The 20,723-nt window shown below is 39.4% G+C and overlaps 1 protein-coding gene across 1 annotated transcript in view; it reads left to right on the top strand.

Annotated features, from left to right (window-relative positions):
• The window catches only part of LAMA2 (laminin subunit alpha 2), a 636,281-nt gene that overhangs the window by 280,207 nt on the left and 335,351 nt on the right, over positions 1-20,723 (top strand). Inside the window, exons 11-12 of the mRNA XM_075554570.1 lie at positions 8,532-8,672; positions 11,703-11,876. Of these exons, the coding sequence (XP_075410685.1) occupies positions 8,532-8,672; positions 11,703-11,876 (315 nt within the window). The remainder of the gene's footprint in view (positions 1-8,531; positions 8,673-11,702; positions 11,877-20,723) is intronic.

The raw sequence follows: 20,723 nt of genomic DNA, 5'->3' as shown, positions 1-20,723 counted from the left end.
GAAGCCTGGAGTTGCAATATTAATGGATTCTATAGACAAAACATTAAATGATATAGGAAGCATCAAGAGAAGGTGGAAGATGTGTCACTCTACCAAAAATAATTGGTCTACCATGATCCACCATTTCAATAAATTGTGTGTTACACTGAATGACAGAAGTCCACACTGCTGCAAGACAGGTAGTAGCAAAAACAAAACACAACAAACCAAAACTTTATGAAACAATAATTGAAATGTTTCAGTAAACTGATGAAGCATTGGTAACACTGATTAGTCTATGTCAAGAAACTTGAAAGCCAGCTACCTGGGCAACAGAACGAAACAGAACTGTTTTTTGTGCCCATTCCAAAGAAAAGTAACTGTCCTAGGCTCAGTTCTCTAGAGAAACAAAGCCAGTGAAGATTGTATGTGTATTTGTGGCTCATACAATTGTAGGCACAGGCAAGTTTCAAACCTATGGATCAGATATTAGACGGGAGACTTCTCCTGGCTTGAATGACAGAGGGATTCGTGAGCCCACTATCAGCAGTAACGAAACATGGGGTGCAGAGGGAAATGAGCCCAAGGTCTGCGGGCTAGGCTGGTTCACAGTCTGCTGATGACTCTCAGGATCACCAGCCTATGTGACAGGCCATTATTTGGAGTTCCAGGAATCAGAAATTGACAAGCTGTATGCAGAACCCACAGCCAGCAAAAAAAAAAAAAAAAGTAAAAATGCCCAGTGTTGACTTCTATTGAAAGCAGATCACACCCTGGAGGATATTTCATCATGGGAAATTACTATGTCTTAACTCCCAAGAGAAGCTTTTCCAGTCAAGTTGACATAAAACCTTAACTATCACAGTGACACAACAGAATACAACTATGCATTATGTAATAATGCAGAATGGTCGCAGTAGTCCACGGACTGGGAGCTGCCAGAAATGCAAGCTGGCTGCAAAAGAGGATACGACATGAGGATGATCATTGGGGACATCACGTGGATCTTGGCTGAAAGTACAAAACACCAGAAAAAGGTTTGTCTGTGATTCATTAACTATGCAAAGGCATTTGTCTACATGGATCTTAAACACACTGCTGATAGCTTTGAGAAGTAGGGGAATTGCAGAACACTGGATTGTGCTCATACAGAACCTGTACACGAATCAAGAGGCGGTTGTACGAAAAGAACAGGGAATGCTGCCTGGTTTTCAATTCAGAAAGGTGTGTGATAGGGATGTATCTTCTCACCATACTCATTGAATCTGTCTGCAGAGCGAATAATCCAAGAAACCGGACTGCATAATGAAAGTGTGGCTCAGGATTCAAAGAAAGCTTATTAACAAACTCAAATTTGCAGATGACACAACTTTGCTTGCTGAAAACATGGAGTTGAAGCACTTGCCACTAAAAAATTAAAACAAAACAAAATAAAAACCACCTGCAGCTTTCCCTATGGATTGCAACTCAATCCTCATAATCAGAACCCTGGACAACATCATGATAAACAGAGAAAAGACTGACGCTGTGAAGAATTTCATTTTGTTTAGATGCATAATCAATGCTTATCGAAACAACAGTCAAGAAATCACAAATATATATTGCTTTGGGAACACCTGCTGGAGGAGACATCTTTAAAAGTTTGAAGAACAAGGCTTTCTCCTTAAGGGATAAGATGCACCTGGCTCAAGCTGAAGTCTTTCTAATTACCTCACAGGAGCTTTGGGGGCAGAGGGGTTTCACTTGAACTACAAAGCTACAGGTCAGTTTGAAATCCCCAGCTGCTCCACAGGCAAAAACCTGGGCTCTCTGCTCCCCTCGAGCTGCTGTCTCAGAAACCCAGGGGGGCGGTTCTACCCTCTCCTATAGGGTCGCAGGGAGCCAACATTGACTCTATGGTAGTAGGTTTGGCCTGTTTTCTTTTCATACGTACATGCGATTGGACAAGGAAAAGGAAGAGAGAAGAATCATTGTATTTGAAAAATGATTTTGGGGGAGACTACTGAAAGTACTTTGGACGGTCACAAGAACAAACAAATCCAACTTAGAAATGCAGTTAGCATGCACCCTAGAGGTGAGTCTCACCAGACTTTGCCTCACATACTTTTGGACACGTATCAGAAGCGGCCAGCCCCTGGAGTAGCCACAATGGTTGGTAAAGTAGAGTCTGAGAGAAAGATCCTCAAGGAGATGAAGTGGCTCCATGGCTGTAATGATGGGCTCACACATAAGAACTGGGAACATGGGGCAGGACCACACGGTGGTTAGATCCATTGCACATAGAGTCAGTAGGAGCTCGAATCGACTAAATGGCACAAACAATAACAATAAAAACACACTAGCGCATTTGCTTTAGAAACTAGTTAGATGGCAACGAGATAGTATAATCTCTGCCCTCAAGAAGTTTATAAATGAAAGAAATTTTTAAATCATTCACTGTATGTATTTTGATTTTTTTTGTTGTTGTTGGGGAAACACTATATGGTGCAAACAGTTAACACTCTTGGCTGCTAACTGAAAGCTTTGAGTTTTAGTTGACCCAGAGGTGCCTCTGAAGTAAGGCCTGGTGATCCACTTCCAAAATATTCATCCTTTGAAAACAGGAGCACAATTCTATTCTGATACGTGTGGCGTCTTCATCAATTTGATTCAACAGATAGCAACTGTCTACTACTCCTTTATTGAAACAATCCATTGGAAGAGGAAAGTGCGTTAGTGGCCTGATTCCATCATAAGAGCCTTGGGTCACATTTTTCATCTCTCAACCTCATAACTCTTCTACTTTCTTCTCCATGAGTTATGGGGTCCGTGGTGATGAACCCGCTACTGTGTCCAGAAAACATTCTCTGTACTCCTTTCAGGCCAGTACTTCCTTCAACTGTGACTTGCACTTATTTGTACACTGGAGGCATAGTGGTTACACATTGGGCCATTAACTGGAAGGTCAACAGTTCAAAACCATCAGCAGCTCCATAGAGTTATAGCTTAGAAACCCCCAGGGAAGTTCTACCCCACCCTATAAGGTTGCTATAACTTAGAACCAATTGAATGATAGTGATTTTTTTAATTTTATTTTTACTTCTTTCGCTATACATTCTCTTTCAGGCATTTTTATACTCCTTTTAGGCACCTCATATAATTCCTTGCTTATCATAACTTGACTATTAGTTGATGAGTGAATGGATAATACAGAGAAGGGAGAAACAATGAGAAGTTAAGCATAGTAATAATTTGAAGAGCATCTATTTGTAGTGTTATAGTTATAGAGAAGGAAGTTAAATTGTTTAAGGAGTTCACCCATAAAGCAGATGGTTCATTTGCTGCCTGGGTGTTGAAGTTTTAAATTCAATATGATTCATACCAACAACTCTTGAATGAATGAATCAGACATACAACTCAATGTTGGTTTCTGGATGACAGTGTTTTATGAGTAGAGAAAAATTTTGGAAAAGCAGCATGCAATTGGGAATCCATAGAAAGAATTAGTGCCCAGATTACCAAGATGTTTTCTATTATCAAACTAATAGAAGTTGGGTACAGTTGTCTCTGAATAGGAGCTTATGAAAATAATGAAACATAATATATATGTGTGTGTGTTGAATTGTACTGATCTAAAATATATTTAATATCAAATTATGATGATCTCTAGCTTTAAAATGAAATTTTAAAAGAAATATTTGATACAATCCATTATGGAAGCAATTGCTTACTTAAACATTTAGAAATGTGTTCTTCCAAGAGACATTGGGGAAGGAAATGGTGAGTCGAAGGTGATCTGTCTAGTTCGTCCTGACATGTGAAGGCATGCTCACAAAGTAGAGTGCTCTTAGCCTTTTCTTAGTTTTTCTTTGATTCTCCCACAAGTCTCAAAGATTAAATCAACTGAGGATGGATAGACAAGTATATACTTTACTTAGTACATATACTAATTAATCAATTACCATGGAATTGTTTTTGACACAGGGTGACCCAAAATAGAACTAATTCTATTTTAAAACCGTATGGTTCTCAGTGACGATTTTTAAAGTGAATGCCCAGGTTCTTCCATGGTTTCTCCGTGTGGATTTCAGTCGCCAGTCTTTCAGTCAGAAGTCAAGTGTGCTCACAGTTGGCACAATCCAGGCACAAGGTTGCAGTTTCATATTAGTCGGTGGTAGAGCCTCAGAAAAATCAAAACCCAGCACTGTCAGGTGGAATAAAGCTCGTTCAATGGCACCAGGAGCCAGCAGGTTAAGTAGAAAATAAAATATGGGCAGTCAGACGGAGAAGCACAAAGTAGTACTCCAGAAACTGACAGTGGTGACACGAAACTGGCTTTCTGGGCAAAGTTATGTAAGATCTACGAAAAGGGCATCAGAGATGATAATTAGTTGTATCCAAAGTTGCAGCGAATGGCAATTGAGGAGGAATAAAATGATTCACTTGAGGATCTGAAACGGGTCTCAATTATTTTGGCTCAGATATATCTCACCTTAAGCAAAGCAGAAGTACCGATTGCCTAACCTATTTTTATAGGTGTAGACATCATATCATTGTAACTATAGTGATAAAAATGTCCTTGTTCCAATCTCAGACATCTTATATACGTTTTACCTGTGTCTGACAATTTAATTGCTTCTGGTAGAGTTCGGTTGGCTTATCTTTTCCTGAATAACATTTCATCACTTGCTAATACGTTTACATTTTAGGAGAACTAAACAAATTCCTAATCTGAGAGCTAGGCCTCTGGGTTGCAAGTACTCTGTGAAATTCTTAATTGTGGGGAAGTAGTCAATTCATACCTTGGAAAGAATAAATAAAGAATGAAATTTCTAATTTTCTATTTATTCTTTGTTCCCAATATCTTGTTCCCATGATAGCAAGAGTCCCTTCCTCTACCTCTGCCATTAGATTGAATTTATATGCCATGCTACAAGATTTTGTCAAATTTCTAATCTGACAGGAATTTTCCTAGACTTGAGACATAGGAGCGGCCAGTGTTTTGTTCTGTTGTGCATAGGGTTGCTATGGGTCAGAACTGAGTTGATGGCACCTGCGTTAGACAGGGTTCTCTAGAGAAACAAGACCAGGACACTTATGATTTTACAGGTAGATGATAGATAGATAGATAGATAGATAGATAGATAGATAGATAGATAGATAGATAGATAGATAGATAGATAGATAGATATGAACATAAGAAACAGTTAATTGGTGTATAGAGCAGTACAAATAGCTCAGTTCAACTCACTTCTGTGAGACAGCTAATACACTGGCAAGCCTTCAAGTCTCGAGGGCTGCCAGTGCTCGTCAAGGAAGCAGACAGCTGAGTCCTCTGTAGAGAGATTCAGGCAGCAAACAGCAAGATAGGTCACCAACAGTCCCCAGCTCATGTGATGTATACACCGGTAGGTAGTATGGTGAAGCAGGTCTTGAAGGAACCTCAAACTACAGTGACACACTCCACTGGTTGGATGTCCCATAGATAGTGTAGTTTGAAAGTTGAGGCAGAGAATCAGCTAAGGCAGCCACACACTGGTCCGATCATCAAAGAGAAAGAGACAAGACAGGTGAGGCTCACCGAGCCATGTATCTCTCCGCCCTTCAATTAATCCCACATGTGTTCATTGGCCAGGCTGGCACAATAAACCTTCCTATCACAGCACCTAACAACATAAAATAAGACTTTAATAGTAGGAATTATCCCATCCTCCTCTGTTTTACCATAGTTTACTTTATTTTTGAGATCAATTTAACATAGTTCTTGCATTATAGTTTGTGAACATATCATTTTACTTAACTAGTCATTAGCTTTTGAAGACAGGGTTTGGCCCATCCATCTTTTTATTCCCTACAATTCCTATCCTAATGTGCTGCTTCAGGTTATTAAATTATACTGGATGTTGTAATTATTCAACATATTTTCAAGGTCGTATTACAAGGCTAAAATGGAGTTAAAGAAAATGTAATTGATGTCTAAAAATATGCAATTGTTGGATTCCGTCTGAATCTCAGAAAAGTGGTATTAGAAGCTTTCAAATTAGAGTAAATGAATCGTAGCTTCTACCGAGCACATTAGAACACAGTGTGCAGAGCAGCTGTACCGGGTGTCCTCAGTGGAATAAGCTAAATTATCATGATGGGATGTCGCATCTCTCCTGCCTGTGTGCTCGCCTGAAGATGCTCTCAACTTCTGTGCTTGGGGGATTTGTTTGCTACCGTAGGTCTGAAATGAGTGTGATTAGTTTGGCTGAAATCTATCATCCCAAATCATTTGAAGTTTGCCTTAAAAATAAAACACCAGGAAGGTCAAGAGCAGGATTTCTATTTGGATATACGCCCATCAGGGTGCTGAAACTTAACAAATGAACAAAGTCTAGCAACATCATGTTTAAAACACCATCAATGTTAAGTGATTGTATTTGTAAATTCACTATAGTCGCAAAAATTCAATCAAAAAGGTCATTAAAACAAATTATTCTCTGGGATATAAAAGTACCCCCTTCCACTGTTTATTCTAATGAGTTTTTCTATTTTTCTGTCCTCTTTTACATTTTTCCATTTTTAGATTTTACTATCTCTATCTTTTATACAATCTTTATTTACAAGTGTTAATAAATATCTATGGGCATAGTACTGGACTGTGCATAAGAAACACAATGATGAGTAGATTAATGTAAATTAAACAAAATGTTATCATTTTGTAAGGGAACCCTGCTAGTTCTGTATAAAGGTAAGTAGAAGCTGTGGTGATGTGATTTATGCACTGTGCTGCTAACAATAAGGTTAGCTGATCGAAGCCAACAGCTACCCTGTAGGAGAAAGATGAGGCGTTCTTCTCCCATTAACAGTTGCAGTCTCAGAAACTCACTGGGGCAGTTCTAGTTTGTCTAACAGGGTTGTTATGAGTCAGAAGTGACTCATGACAGGGAGTAAAGCTAAGGAAGCCAAGATTTTTGTCACCGAATGGATTGTGGGACAGCTGAAGAGACCACTCTTAGAAAAAATAGTGTGTATGTGCATGTGTGTGAGTGTGTGTGATGGTAATAACACGGCAATGTATAAAAGGTATTGGGAACACAAGTGAAATGTTAGTTAGTTCTCTGAGGAAAAGGAAAGTTTCAGAAATATGGGAATTCAAAGGAAGACAGGACACGTGAAGTGAATGTACATTACGGGAATATTGAGATGCAGTGTCATGGAGAGCAGGGAGTTGTTGTTTGGTGCTATTAGATAAGATTAGTCATCCTCTCATGAGAGGGATGCTCCCCTCCTCAGTGTGTTGTTATAGAGTCAGCCTTCATGGTTCTGAGTTCAGATTGTAGTCCCGCTGTCTTCCTGATCTAGTGCTGCTAAATGTCACGCACACCATAAGCACAAGGCTGTAATTAGCAGGTATCTCTTCTCTCACAGCTGAGGAGGCTAGACGTCTGAGTCCCGGTGGCCAGGCTTTCTCTTCTTCTTATCCCTACTTGTCTTCCCGAGTGTCCTGGGTTTGAGAGTTACTCTGCTTTTCTGACACGCTCAGCTCCTGGCTCTTCTTTTTTGGTAAAAACAGGCCCCTTTGACTTCTGCTGTCTTTTAAATCCCTCTATGTCTCGAAAAAGATTGACTCAAAATACAACCTAACCCGATGCATCCTGCCTCATTGATAGAGCTACCTGTAGTACCTGTAAATACCGCAGATGTACTTACAACACATAAGGTAGCCATATCAAAACACCAAAGGGATGGTAGTAAAATATTCTGAGACCCATTGCCCAGCTAATTGATACACTCCCCCCCCACCACCTGAGTGACACAATTCAATCTGTAATGCCTACCACCAGAAAAAGAATGAAGACATTACCAGATGTGAATGGAATTTTCCTGTGATATTACTATGCGAATACTGACTGTGTTGCTGTATGAAATTTAGCATTACAAAAGCTGAGACGTGCTTGACACAAGGTTGCACGCATGGCTTGTGATAAGAGCTGCACGAGTCCTCGATAAAATGATTAAAAAAATAAAAGGAAAAATAAAAGCTGAGAAAAGAAAACATTTCTCCTTTTTTCCTAGCCTGGACAGAAAAATGCTATCACTTCTTGCCCCATTTTCTCTGCTTGTTAGGTCCTTTTGCTTGCCTCAAATGTATGCATTTTAAATTTTTAATGGGACAGTATTTTATGATCTGTGTAATATCAGTAATCTGCTTTATATCGATGCATTCATGTTTTATAATGTATCATATATTGGTCTAAGATTACCAATAAAGACTTTGTCAATGAATAATTAGCCAAATTCACCAACTTCTGGTCAGTTTAATTTGTTCAATTTATTAGATGTTCAAAATTGTACATTTCAAAACAACAAATTACTGTCCAAAATTCTGTCCAGAAGTCTGATTAGGGACAAAATAACTTACTAAAGAGTCTTGGAGATAAATGTTTGGATAGCATTGTACTTTTCCCACAATGGTTGAGAGGGCTTCAGGAGGAGTGAGCTGTGTCTATTTTGTTTATGCAGAAATCATTATGGGAAACGGTTCCCTTTGAAAACTCTCACTGTTTCCAACATAACTTCATCTGCAGGAGAACGTTGAAGGACGAGACTGCAGTCGCTGCAAACCCGGCTTCTTCAACCTGCAGGAGGAAAACACGAAGGGCTGCGACGAGTGCTTCTGTTCGGGGGTTTCGAACAGATGTCACAGCGCCTACTGGACGTACGGCAACGTAAGCAACAGCGTTCCGTGTGCGCGCTGCTCTACCGGCCGCTGCGGCGGCGGCGGCTGTATTTTCTTTCGTAAGGCGTTCCTTTCTTTGTCTTCTTTTTCTTCCTTTACCTCAGCGTCTGTCTACTTGAAGTTCTCACAGAGAATGAGTTCATTTCCTCCCAGATGCTGTCGGGCTGTCTTTGATCAAAGCCTGCGGGGTTTGGTCGGCCACCACGTAGTGTCTGCCTTCTCTTAGCCTATGCAGACAGGAGTGTTATCACTGTTTCATGGTTCGTGTGTGAAACAGTCATGAAGCAGGTGTTCATTTAACCCCAAGGGGAGACATTTCAATAGAGAATGCATCAAGTTATTATCCAAAGAATTCCATACCTCATTTCCTCATTGATTCTTGTACACAGGTGAAAAAATCTTTTCATCTATAGACACAATGCATCTTACTCATCAGTTTCTTGTAATAATTTGAAGTTGCGTGGGCTCTTTCCTTGTTAAAATGAATCCTAAATTTGGAAAATAGCTTCGTTCAGAGTTGATTTGAAATTTTTCAAGTTACTTAAACTAGTTCGTTGCTACTGGAAATTTCTTACTCTAGTATCGACAAGATCCCTACCTCCAGTCTCTACCAAACTTCGCACTCCATCTTGACTCTAGGGAAAATACGAGAGGCAAATTAGACCTTTGGGAATCTCAAGTAGCTTCTGTGGTTTGTGGCCCTGTGGGTAAGTGTTGGACTGCAAACCACAAGGTCTCAGTTGAAACCCATCAGACCCTTCTCAGGAGAAAACTGAGGTGACCTGTGCCCCTAGAGATTTGTAGCCTCAGACACGGGCTGCTCTGAGCCCACATTGACGCAATGTCACTGATTGGTAGGTTAGTGGCAAATGCTTTCTAGAGAAAGAGGCAGAGAAGGGGACTGAGAAACCATACAATAGAGGACCGAGGATGCTAAGACCTTAGGAGCTTATACTTCGAGAATCATTTAAAGATTTTAAACAGGAAAGTGCTATGACGAGAATTATGTTCCACAATTATTTCTATTTGAATAAACTACTGCCCAAGATTGTTCCCTTTCAACTTTATTTTTTATTGTTTTATTAGGGGATCATACAACTCTTACACAATCCATCCATACATCAATTGTGTAAAGCACATTTGTACATTCATTGCCCTCATCATTCTCAAAGCATTTGCTCTCCACCTAAGCCCCTGGCATTAGCTCCTTATTTTTTCCACTCCCTCCCCACTACCCCCCCCTCATGAACCCTTGAGAATTTATAAATTATTATTTTGTCATGTCTTGCTCTGTCAGACGTCTCCCTTCACCCACTGTTCTGTTGTCCATCCCCCAGGGAGGAGGTTATATGTAGATCTTTGTAATCAGTTGCCCATTTCCAACCCACCCTCCCTCCACCCTTTCAACTTTCATCAGCGAGTTCTTGCTGGGTACGGAGACCAGAAGAAACCATCACCGAGTCATAATGGATGGCAGATCAGTTTATCAGAGTTGAAGGCAGGACTACAGAAGTGGGAACCAACCTGAGCAAAACTCTGCATCATGGTGGCTTGCAACCCATAGCAGCCCTGTCAGACAGGGAGACGGGCCTCTGTGGGCTTTCAGACTAAACACTTTGCAGAAACATCCAGCCTCATAGTTTCCTCAATAGCAAGCTGGTTGTTTCCAACCACGGACCTTGTGGTTAGCAGCCCAATGCACATCCACTACACCATGACTGGGATACCAGCACTATTGTAAATAAGAAAATCTTGCAAATCAACCCAGGGCCCTCCAACCTAGGCAGTTAGGGTACATACGGCGCATGACAATGTGAACCCTACTGCCCCGAATCCCATCAGAAGCATATGCAGGCAAGGCACTAAGGGCTATGCGGCCCATCTCTGGACTGGCTAGGAGAGCAATAGCAATCTGCTATCAAGCACACTCTGCCTGAAGGCAAAGCTGTTCACACTGCAGATAAATATCAGCAAGAATTTAGTACAGATAAAATCCATGTGGAGACTAAAAAAATGTAAGGCTTCTCACTGTTTGTCTTGTGCATAGAGCTCAGAAGATGTAACATAGCCTTCAGGAACCAGGGGCATTCAAAACCATCATCAGCTCCTTGGAAGAAAAACTGGGCATTGTACTTCTGTAGACAGTAACCTCGCAGAAGCCCCCAGGGGCTCATTATGAGCCAGCATCGACTCAGTGGCAATGAGAACATAGCCTTCATTCATTTCGGTATACCAGATTTTGCAGTGTAGCAAGTCTCCAGAAAAGAATTCCCTTGGATAGTCCTGATCTCTCTCAGAATGCTTCCATGGTGGCATGCGAAAGGAAACAAGAGAATGGAATACATTACTTCACGTCTCTTTCCACACGTTTTGTCCTAGAGAAGATGACCACGACTCTAGCTCTCCCGCACCCTCTTCCTCGTGTCCTTGATCGCTTTCCCATCCCACTAGGGCAGTCCCCGTGATTCCAGGATTTTGGCTCCAAAGAGATACAAAGTCAACTTATTCATGACATGCACACAGCATGGCCCTTCAGCAGCATTTCCTGGCCAGTTATATGTATCATGGGGCAAGGTTAAAATACTAAAAGTAAAGGATAAAAATTATTTTGCTGGCTTTATCATTTTCCCAAATCATCCCTTGAAAATTAGGTTCAAATTGGTTACTCAGATATTTGTCACATCTTTTTTTTTCTTTTTCTATTTGCTCTGTAAAATTTATTCTCTGCACCTGCTCCGTTCTGCACCATCCTCACCATCGTGCGGGAGCCCATTGTTGCGGCCATGTGTGGATCCACTTGTCAAGGGATCCTCTTTCTCGCTGCCCTTCTACTTTACCACATATGAGCCTATGTAGTGCTATTAAAAAATCTTAGAGCAGGACAAAATAAGCCACCTATGTAAATAGGTATGCTCAGTTTCATGATTTTCTTCAACTGTGATAGTTTCCTAATTTTCACTTTTTTTCTCCCTAAAGGCTACCCCTCCCTCCATCTAATGAGCTTTCTGTTTTCTTGAAGATACAAGACATGAATGGCTGGTATCTGACTGACATCGCTGGGCACACCCGGGTGGCTCCCCAGCAGGGCGATTCTGATGCCTCTCAGGAGCTCAGCTTCAATACAGCAGAGGCCCGACAAACCCTGCCGCAGGACCACTACTGGAGCGCGCCATCTCCGTACCTGGGAAACAAAGTAAGGCTGCTGTTGTTTGCTTCTCACTATTCAACCCTGAAAACACTTAACTTCAGTTAGTTTGTTTTTAAGCAAATGTGGAACTAAACACATACCACGTGGGATTGTCTGATCAGATGCAGTTTAGTGCTTCCCCGTGTGCCCAGAAGGCAGGCGTTGTACGTGGACCGGAAGTTCAGTGCTGTGTGACTAGTGAAGACACTAGACAATGTGCATTGTATGTCAACTTTTTGAAACCATGAATATCTTAATGCAGCTTCGAGGATATTCAGTGTGGCCAATTTTCTTCACCAAGAGATGTTTCTTGTGTCGACTTGAGATAGCAATGTTTCTAGGGTTGTCTGTGGTAGTGTACTTGCTAACGTTTTCCTCGTCTGTACCTTATTCCTTGTGATATTCAGGGGAGCTATTTTTCCTTCTGCCTTCTACGATTGTAAATTGGAATTTTTAGCTAGTGCATAACTAATGTAATGCCTGCCATGCAGCTTATTGTAAACAACATATTTCCTGCTTCTCAGAAAGTGTGCTGCTCTGAAAGAAGTGCCAGATTGGAGGCGCATGTTTGTTTTGAAGTCCACTAAGAGATATATAAAAACATGCACAGATAAGTTCATGCAGGAGCTTCAGAAACAGGTGGGGGGGGGGGAGGGACGTTGCTTTAGATTTTTGGGGTTTTTTAAAAATCTTTTTCTTCCTTGTATATTTACTCTATCTGGAAGGGTGTGTTGTTTAGAATTTTACTTTAGTTTCCATAGCAATGATTTTTGGAAGCAAGATTGTTTTATCAATTCTAAATGTGAATATCTGTTTGTCATGTGAGAGTTAACACACTACCACCTGATACACAAATGGACTCATCCTACCAGACGCTGTAATAGTCATGGGAAATAAAGCAAAACAAATATGTAGTAAATTGATAGGCTTTAAGGTCTAGTTTCGTCGATAAAAATGGATTTTTGCTTTTTAAAAAATATCCTTCATTGACAAATAAAAGCATATTTCTAGTTAGTGGCTTTCTTGAGTTAAATTTGAGTATTGATTAAGAAAACTTAATAGTTCATACACTGCTCAGTGACTGGAGAGTAGTCGTTTGAGCCGATTGAAACATTTTCACCTCACGGTCAACTTCTTATTCTTAACAGGCTTCTAAATGCTATTATAAAAGAATGTGTAAATGAATACAGCCCATTGTCAATGAATATGTATTTTAAAGAGACAGCGTATGTTCCATAAAATTCAATCGCTATAATAAAAATCTAATTAAAATTTTATTTGGAAGCTCTTTGTGGCAAGAAGTCATTTTGTCCTTTTCTACTTAAGAATCTCCTTTGTCCTCAACAATGAGAGAAGGGATTTTTGAAATACATGAAACTGTCATTCTTAAATGCTTTTCCTCTCTGAGGAGTTCAAAGAAGATCCTTGGGTCAAAATTGGATAAGTTGCCAAGGTCTCATTTTTCTGACTATTGTGAAATATATTTACAGATAACTTACAATAAAAATGTATTTTGCTATATTTTCCCATCATGGCTTTTATGGTCACATGGTTTTTCTTTCTGTTGGCTGAAAATCAACCTGACAGAAGGAAAGCAAGCAGATGGGATATTAAATATCATCAGAGCAAAGAATTTGGACATCCTGTTCATAGTTGTTGCTTCTTAAAGATAACTTCCCTTATACTGGCTGACCTCTTTCTGATAACCACCCACAATGGAGTCCTTCACAGTCCCCTACAGATCATTTTCACATCAAAAAAGCTGTGCTTGTCTGTGCTCCAGTTTCCATTCAGTGAGCAAAATTACAGTAACAGGGTGTGCAAAGTGTTTGAATATGGAAGACATTTTTTAATGCAATGTGGAAGCCCGTGGTAGTTTGCTGTCAGAAATCTCAGTGTGAATGAAACAATTTGCCTTAATAACTGAACCATATAAATTTTTGATACTACAATAATACTGAAAGCTCTAACAAATTACCACAGTTCATCTTAACTGTCATGTCACATCACGTAAATTATAGCCATGATGACATGCTTAGCTCGGTTGATTTAATATCTTGCTAAGGAAATGGAACATGGTAGGGCCTTGTTTGTAAATTCAATAAGGCCGCTTTTCTAAATAGTTGAGCCTAAATTCGCTACCCGTAATTGCTGTGGGAATCAGAGCCATCGCCAGAAATTGACAAATAGTTTATCCAGATACTCATGCATCTGCCTAGATACTGGACTACGTTGACAGCCATGACCTAGAAGCAGTGCATATGTATTCTCTCTCTTGCTTTTTCAGTGTTAATCCTATGTTGGAAACATATTTATGAAATACGATTAATGTTTCCAAATATTTATGTCCCCAGCTTTCAACGTATTCCCAGTAATTTCGTTAAAAGTCTACTGGCAATACAGAGAACAGAGAGCTGTGCGCATTCCATTCCAGCACTAGACCGCGCATGTGCTTCCTTTCAGCATCTGCTTCCAACTAAGAAAGATGTTCTTACATGTAACACACGTAGCGCTGATAACACAGGCATCTGCCTGATCTTAATAAAACTGAAGAATGTTAGCCTGTTTAGCAAAGGGGTACTTTTTAAACTATGAAGCGTTTTATTTGTTGCAGCACCTCTGTGGTGTCATGAGACATAAAAAAGACATTAGCAATGTGGGCAGCTAGTGCATGGGGCCTAGGAAAACCTAGCACATTTTTATATTGCTTGTTTAAAGAATCCGAACGTTCTCAGCTATGAACTACTTCCTCAATAACAATCTAATTTTTCCCCCAAATGCAAGTTCCTATTTGGCCCGATTGGCACAATCAAGTGCTAATATCCCCTTCCCTCCCCATTCTGGAGAGTCTATGAGGAGTCAGACCCGCACCCCTGGGGGGACTAGATGGCATTGTCTTTCCAAACTGCTTGGCAACTGTTGATGCTTGATTTTGAGGACATTTTTAAAGCATGGGGTGAGGCAGGAATGGAATGAGCTAAAGGACCGGGGCATGCTGGTTTGCCATAGGCTTTAGCTCTTCAGAACCAGTTTGGGAATTTCAGAGTTAGGATAATTTACTGCTTTAGTGAGCTAAGTACGATTGGAACATTGAAGCAGTCATTTACTGAAGGATACCCTAGCGGCCTGAAATAGTTAGTGCAGCTTCCAAACGCAAATCTGTTTGCATCTGTAAAGTTCTGGGAGATCTGGTTGGACCTGTCTCTGGTGCCTGCATTAAAGTTAAGGTTTTATATTCAGTCTCTGGGCGTTATTAAATTAATCTTATGTGATTTGTTCTTTACCAAACAAAGTGCATTTTCTACATGATGTTGTGTTTTTGTTTCTAGCTTGGAGGAACTTTTAAATTGCTTCATGTCGTTGCCAAGAATGCCTATAGTCTCACTTATGATGCACATAAACAGGGCCTGCTATCAGAATGGCATCCGCCTCTCAAAGTAATCTCGGGTAGATTTCTTTGTTGTGGTTGCTTGACTTTCCGTTCTACCTCAAAGACCCCAAATTAAAGCTGTGGATTTGAGGAAGGAGGTTTCTATTTGATATTTCCAGGACAGAGTGTTATTAAGGTTAGGGACTAAAGATGGTAAAAATTACAAGCTAATTTATTTTTTTCTGTTAGATATTTAAAAAAACCTAGTAAATATTTCACTAGTGCAACTAACAAAAGACACTATAATACAATATCATACTGACTTCAAAACGAACGAACAACAACAAAGTCATTGAGTCGATTCCGACTCAGTGACCCTAAAGGACAGTCCAACTGCCATGTGGGTTTCGGAGACTAGCTCCTAACAGGCATGTGGTTTCCAACGGTTGTTCTATCGTTGCCAACCCAGCATGTACCAGCCATGCCACCAGCGTCCAAGGGCTTTACAAAATAAAAATATTTCTTGAAGAAGACAAAAGGGAAAATGATAAAAGAACAGAACGATTACTGTTCTATGATAATGAGGACTTCTTAGTCCAATGCATATAATTACTTTAGAAAAGAGTGCATTCTTATCTAATAATAAACCAGCAATGTGATGCCTCATTCACTGCCATTGAGTCCATTCTGACTGATGGCAACCTCCATATCTATTGTCAGAGGAACAGATGAAATAAAAGGGACTGAACTCTACAGGTTCGTCTTTCGGTTTCACCAATGATAAGGCTGGTGGTTTAATCCCCACGCCAGCACTTCCTGGCGAGAAAGATGATCTGCTCCAAAAGAGATCTACATTCTTGGAAACCAATGGCAGTGGCTTTTTGTTGTTGTTGTTATTTGTTTTGAATTTGTCCCCTGCCTTAAACTTATAGAAAGTCAAATCCAAGATCTTATACATAGTTTACAGATGTGCACCTTGGATAATCAAAGGTTCAATAGTGAGATTATTGAGAGCAGGAAACAAATGATATACAGGGGTCTCCTTTTTAATGTCCCAATTTACTACCTAAAGACAGATTGCAGGCTAGAGCACAGAAAGGAGCCTGGGTAAATATAAAAATGAAAAGGCTAAGCAGTGGCCAGTATGTTTTCTGAGTTTAAGAGAGATTGGTCAATGATCAAACTGCTAAATTTGATAAGTATCAATGATGGAGCTGCACAAAGGGAGCTCAGATTATCTCCAGAGGGATTCCTTGACAATTTAGGTTAAGTATGAATCTGGATATTAATGGCAGGCCAGAGAAAAATTCCATAAATGAAAGTAGAACAATTCCCAGAAGTGACAGCTTATAATGGGATGTGTTCTCACTATCCAGAAAGGAAATCCTACATAATCATTCTGGTGGTACAATGAGTATGCATTAGGCTGGTAACCCCAAGGTCTGCGGTTTGTAACCACAAGCCACTACAAGGGAGAAAGATGAGTCTTCTATCCCTCTAAAATAGTCTTAGAAACCCACAGGGCAAGTTCTACCTTGTCTTCTAGGATCAATATTAGTTGGAATCAACTCCACAGCAATAAGTGAGTGAACAAAATTTAAAAGACTTAAAAGGCTCAATTTCATGACAAGAAACTTAACTATACCCAAGAAAAAATAAGAAGTAGAAGAAAAAGGAAGAGGAGGAGAAGGAGGAGGGTGAGGAGGCAAGAAGTCTATAACACTTTCAGATTAAAACAAACTCCAAACAAAACTACAAATAATAACTGAAATTTTTTTCAGGTAGGCAAGGAAATAAGAAAATATAAGGTCAAGTCAAAATGAAAATACAATAATAGAAACCACTATATATTTTGCATATAGGTAATAGAGTAAGTACACAAGCATATTCAAATATCCATTTTAACTAGTTTAATAAATTAGTGAAAATATTAATCTTTATCTGTCTATTAGACAGAGTTCTCTAGAGGAACAAAACTATGATAATTATGATTATATATATATATATGGATATATATATAACATGAAGGAATATAAGAGCTAATTAATCAACACAGCCATGGCTTGGTTCAACTCACTTATTAACATACTGGAACTTCTTCAACTCATGAGGGCTACTGGGTCCTATGTCAAGAAAGCAGACAGCTGAGTCTTCCTTAGGGCATGTAAGCAGCCTGGCCACAGGCAGCTAATAGTAGAGTGGGATTACCAACAGTCAGCAGCTCAGGAGCTTACTGAAGCAGGCCTGTATGGGATTACAAACTCAAGCCATGCAAGACGATGGGATCCACCCACCTCAGGCTCAGGTTATGTGTACACCAGCAGTGTGGCAAAGCAGGTCTTGAAGGAACCTCAAGCTCCAGTAACATGTTCCATGGGTTGGCTTTCCCACAGGTAGTGTAACTCAAAAGTTGAGGCAGAGAACTAGCAAAGGCAGCTGCAAGCTGGTCCAGATCACAAGAGAGAAAGAGGGTGGGGCTTACTTATCTATTTATCTCTTTGCCCTCCAATCAAACTGTGACCTTATTAATCCCACAGTTCCTATTGGCCAGGTTGACAAAATAAACCTACACATCACAATCTTCTAGTGATAAACAAAAATAAGTTGAGCTAAGAAAAGTAAAACAAGAGGGAAATCAAAACAAAATGAGTGAACAGAAGACCAGATCCTGGTAAGTACGTATTAACTCAGGTGAAGAGAGGCATAAGGAGGCAGAAAAAAAAAAAACCAGACAAAATAAGAACAAAAACAAAGAAGGAATACTGAAATAGTAACTAATCATTTTCCAATGCCGTGATAATTATAACTCTGAAAATAAAATGTTGTCAACTTTAAGTAGAATAATGAAGGAACCATTCTACATCAATTCAATAACTAGAAATCAATAGTAAAAAGAAAGCAGTGTAAGCATTCAGAGGGGGATTATAAAAGACATATTAAATAAATGTAATAAAGATAATAGTAACAGCCAGTTTCATACTTGAGGCAATGGAAACCAGAAAACAATGGAGTTATATATTTTTAAACAATATTAAACAAACAAAGGAAAATACTGTTAACCTGAGATTCTGTATTCAACATGTGTTAGGCTAGGTTGTGTAGAGAAACAAATCCAGTGACCCTCATATATGTATAAGAAAGACTTTCATATCAACAAATAATCTTATATCAAAAGAAGGTATCCCAGCCCATTCCAACTAAAGTGCACGAATCTGATGCCAGTGAAGACCCTCTTCAGACTCACGCAGCTGCAGGCTGGTAATGCAGAAGGGTGATGGGCAATGCAGAAGATCACAGGCTGGTGGGCAGAGCTGCATAAGTACAAGGTCAGTGGAAATGTAGTAGGGCACTGACATTTCATAGGGTGCAGAGGCCCACATGGGGAGTACCCCAAGGGAGACTTAGGGTCTCCGTAAGGAAGAAGGTGGAGTGGCGAAGAGAAAAGCAGCTTCCAGAGTAACCCAGTCTTATACAAAAGGTCACACCCCTAGGAAAGTATCATCAAACCATCACTTGATTGACAGGTTGACTCCACTCTGAGTTAGGAATAGTTGACATAAAATCATCAACTACCACACAACACATCTATTGTTCAAAAGTAATGCTGAACTGAAGACTTTTCAGACATATAAAAGAAAAGAAATCATCCCCAGCAGATCTATAATACAAGAAACATTATAGAAAGTCTTTCATGAAAAATCTCATTAAAACTAAGGACAATATAAATACATTTAATAGAATAATACATAACAGAAACAGTGAATATACAGTGAATAAAACATATTACTTAATAAATATGTTAAATCATAATTTTAATAAAAATAATTATTATAGGTTTTATGTCAAAGTAAAATACATAAGTGGAATAAAAGTAGAGAAATGTGGAATTTAAGCATTGTGTTGTAAGAATCTCATATGTATATGAAGTGTTATATCACTTGAGGATAACCCACCAGGCAAAAACCACAGCCAGCTGAGGTGCTTGCTGAGGGCAAAGGTAATACAGAATGGGTAGCAGTAGAAGGTAGTTCTACCTATCAATTACGACCACATGATCAATTGCAAAAGCGAGGTTTGTAATTGTCAATGTATTTTCTTTTTATGTGCTTATTGCATATCTTTTCTTTGTTCGGGTGTGATATATCAGATACAATTAGACTCAGTGTGTTTTCATTTAGCTGTATGATAGATGATTGATGATAAGTATAAATGTGATTTCATCAATGTCCGGAAATTATATAAGTTTATATGGCTAAAGAATTGTGTACAGGTGTCAGTTTGGCAAGGGGTGGATCGAGATAGTTTATTGTGCCACCCTGGCTGATAAATACAAGAGGGATTAATTGAAGGGCGGCGAGATAAGTGGCTCAGTGAGCCTCGCCTTTCTTGTCTCTCGTTCTTTAATCATTGGACCAATGTGCATCTGCCTTGCTGTGGGATGCCTGTGGGACGCCTAGCCTGTGGACTGTGTCGCTGTAAGTTGAGGTCCCTTTAAAACCACGTGAATGAAGTTTACATCTCCGGAGCTGAGGACTGACAGTTGGTGACCTGGCTGATGGTTGGTGACCTGCCTTGCTGTTGCTGCCTGTGCCGGGATAGCCTAGCTTGCTCTCTATATATAGAGGACTACCTGACAGCCCTCGAGACTTGAAGGACTGCTAGTGTCTCAACTCTCTCACAGGAGTGAGCTGCACTGAGCCATTTGTACTGCTTTATAATTTAACTGTTCGTTTCTTGTATTATATATCTATCTATCTGTATAAAATTTAACAGTTCATTTCTTGTGTTATATATCTATCTTTATATATATACACACACACACACACACACACACACACACAATTATCAGCAATCTGGTTTATCTCTCTAGAGTACCCTGTCTAACACAGATAGTGATTAAGATATATATTTTATAGTGTAACTTTACCTGTGAAAAATAAAAATTAGAAAACTATCATAAAGGTATAACAGACATTAAATGACATTAAATATCAATGACTTGCATACTTCTAAGAAAAGGGAGAAATTGTCAGACTGATAAAAATAGAAGGCAACAGAATAAGAAGAATCCTAAAGATAGTAAAATAATCCTGAATTGTCTATGTTGGTACCCGAAAAAGTTGAAAAAATTAATAATAAGGGTTATTAACAGGAATAATAAATCTCAATAATATCAAAGGGTTAATTTATTAAGAAACTACATTCCAAAATTTTCAGCTTTTATGAAAGAGCTTAGAAATAAATACTGATATACCTTTAAAAAGAGATATAAATTTAGAATTATGGTTGGGATATCAATATGTATAAGTAACTAATATAATTGTGCTAGGCAGGGTTCTCTGGAGGAGCAAAACCAGGACACTAATAATTTTGTGTATATTTATATAGCTAGACATATAGATAGGATAAGAAATAAACAGCTAACTAATCTATAGAGCAGTACAAATGGCTCAGGGCAACTCACCACCATGAGACAATTGTGA

Source organism: Tenrec ecaudatus, chromosome 7, assembly GCF_050624435.1.
Source record: "Tenrec ecaudatus isolate mTenEca1 chromosome 7, mTenEca1.hap1, whole genome shotgun sequence".
NCBI classification, from domain to species: domain Eukaryota; kingdom Metazoa; phylum Chordata; class Mammalia; order Afrosoricida; family Tenrecidae; genus Tenrec; species Tenrec ecaudatus.
Note: the sequence above shows the minus strand (reverse complement) of the source record. Positions and strands in the feature narration are given on the sequence as shown.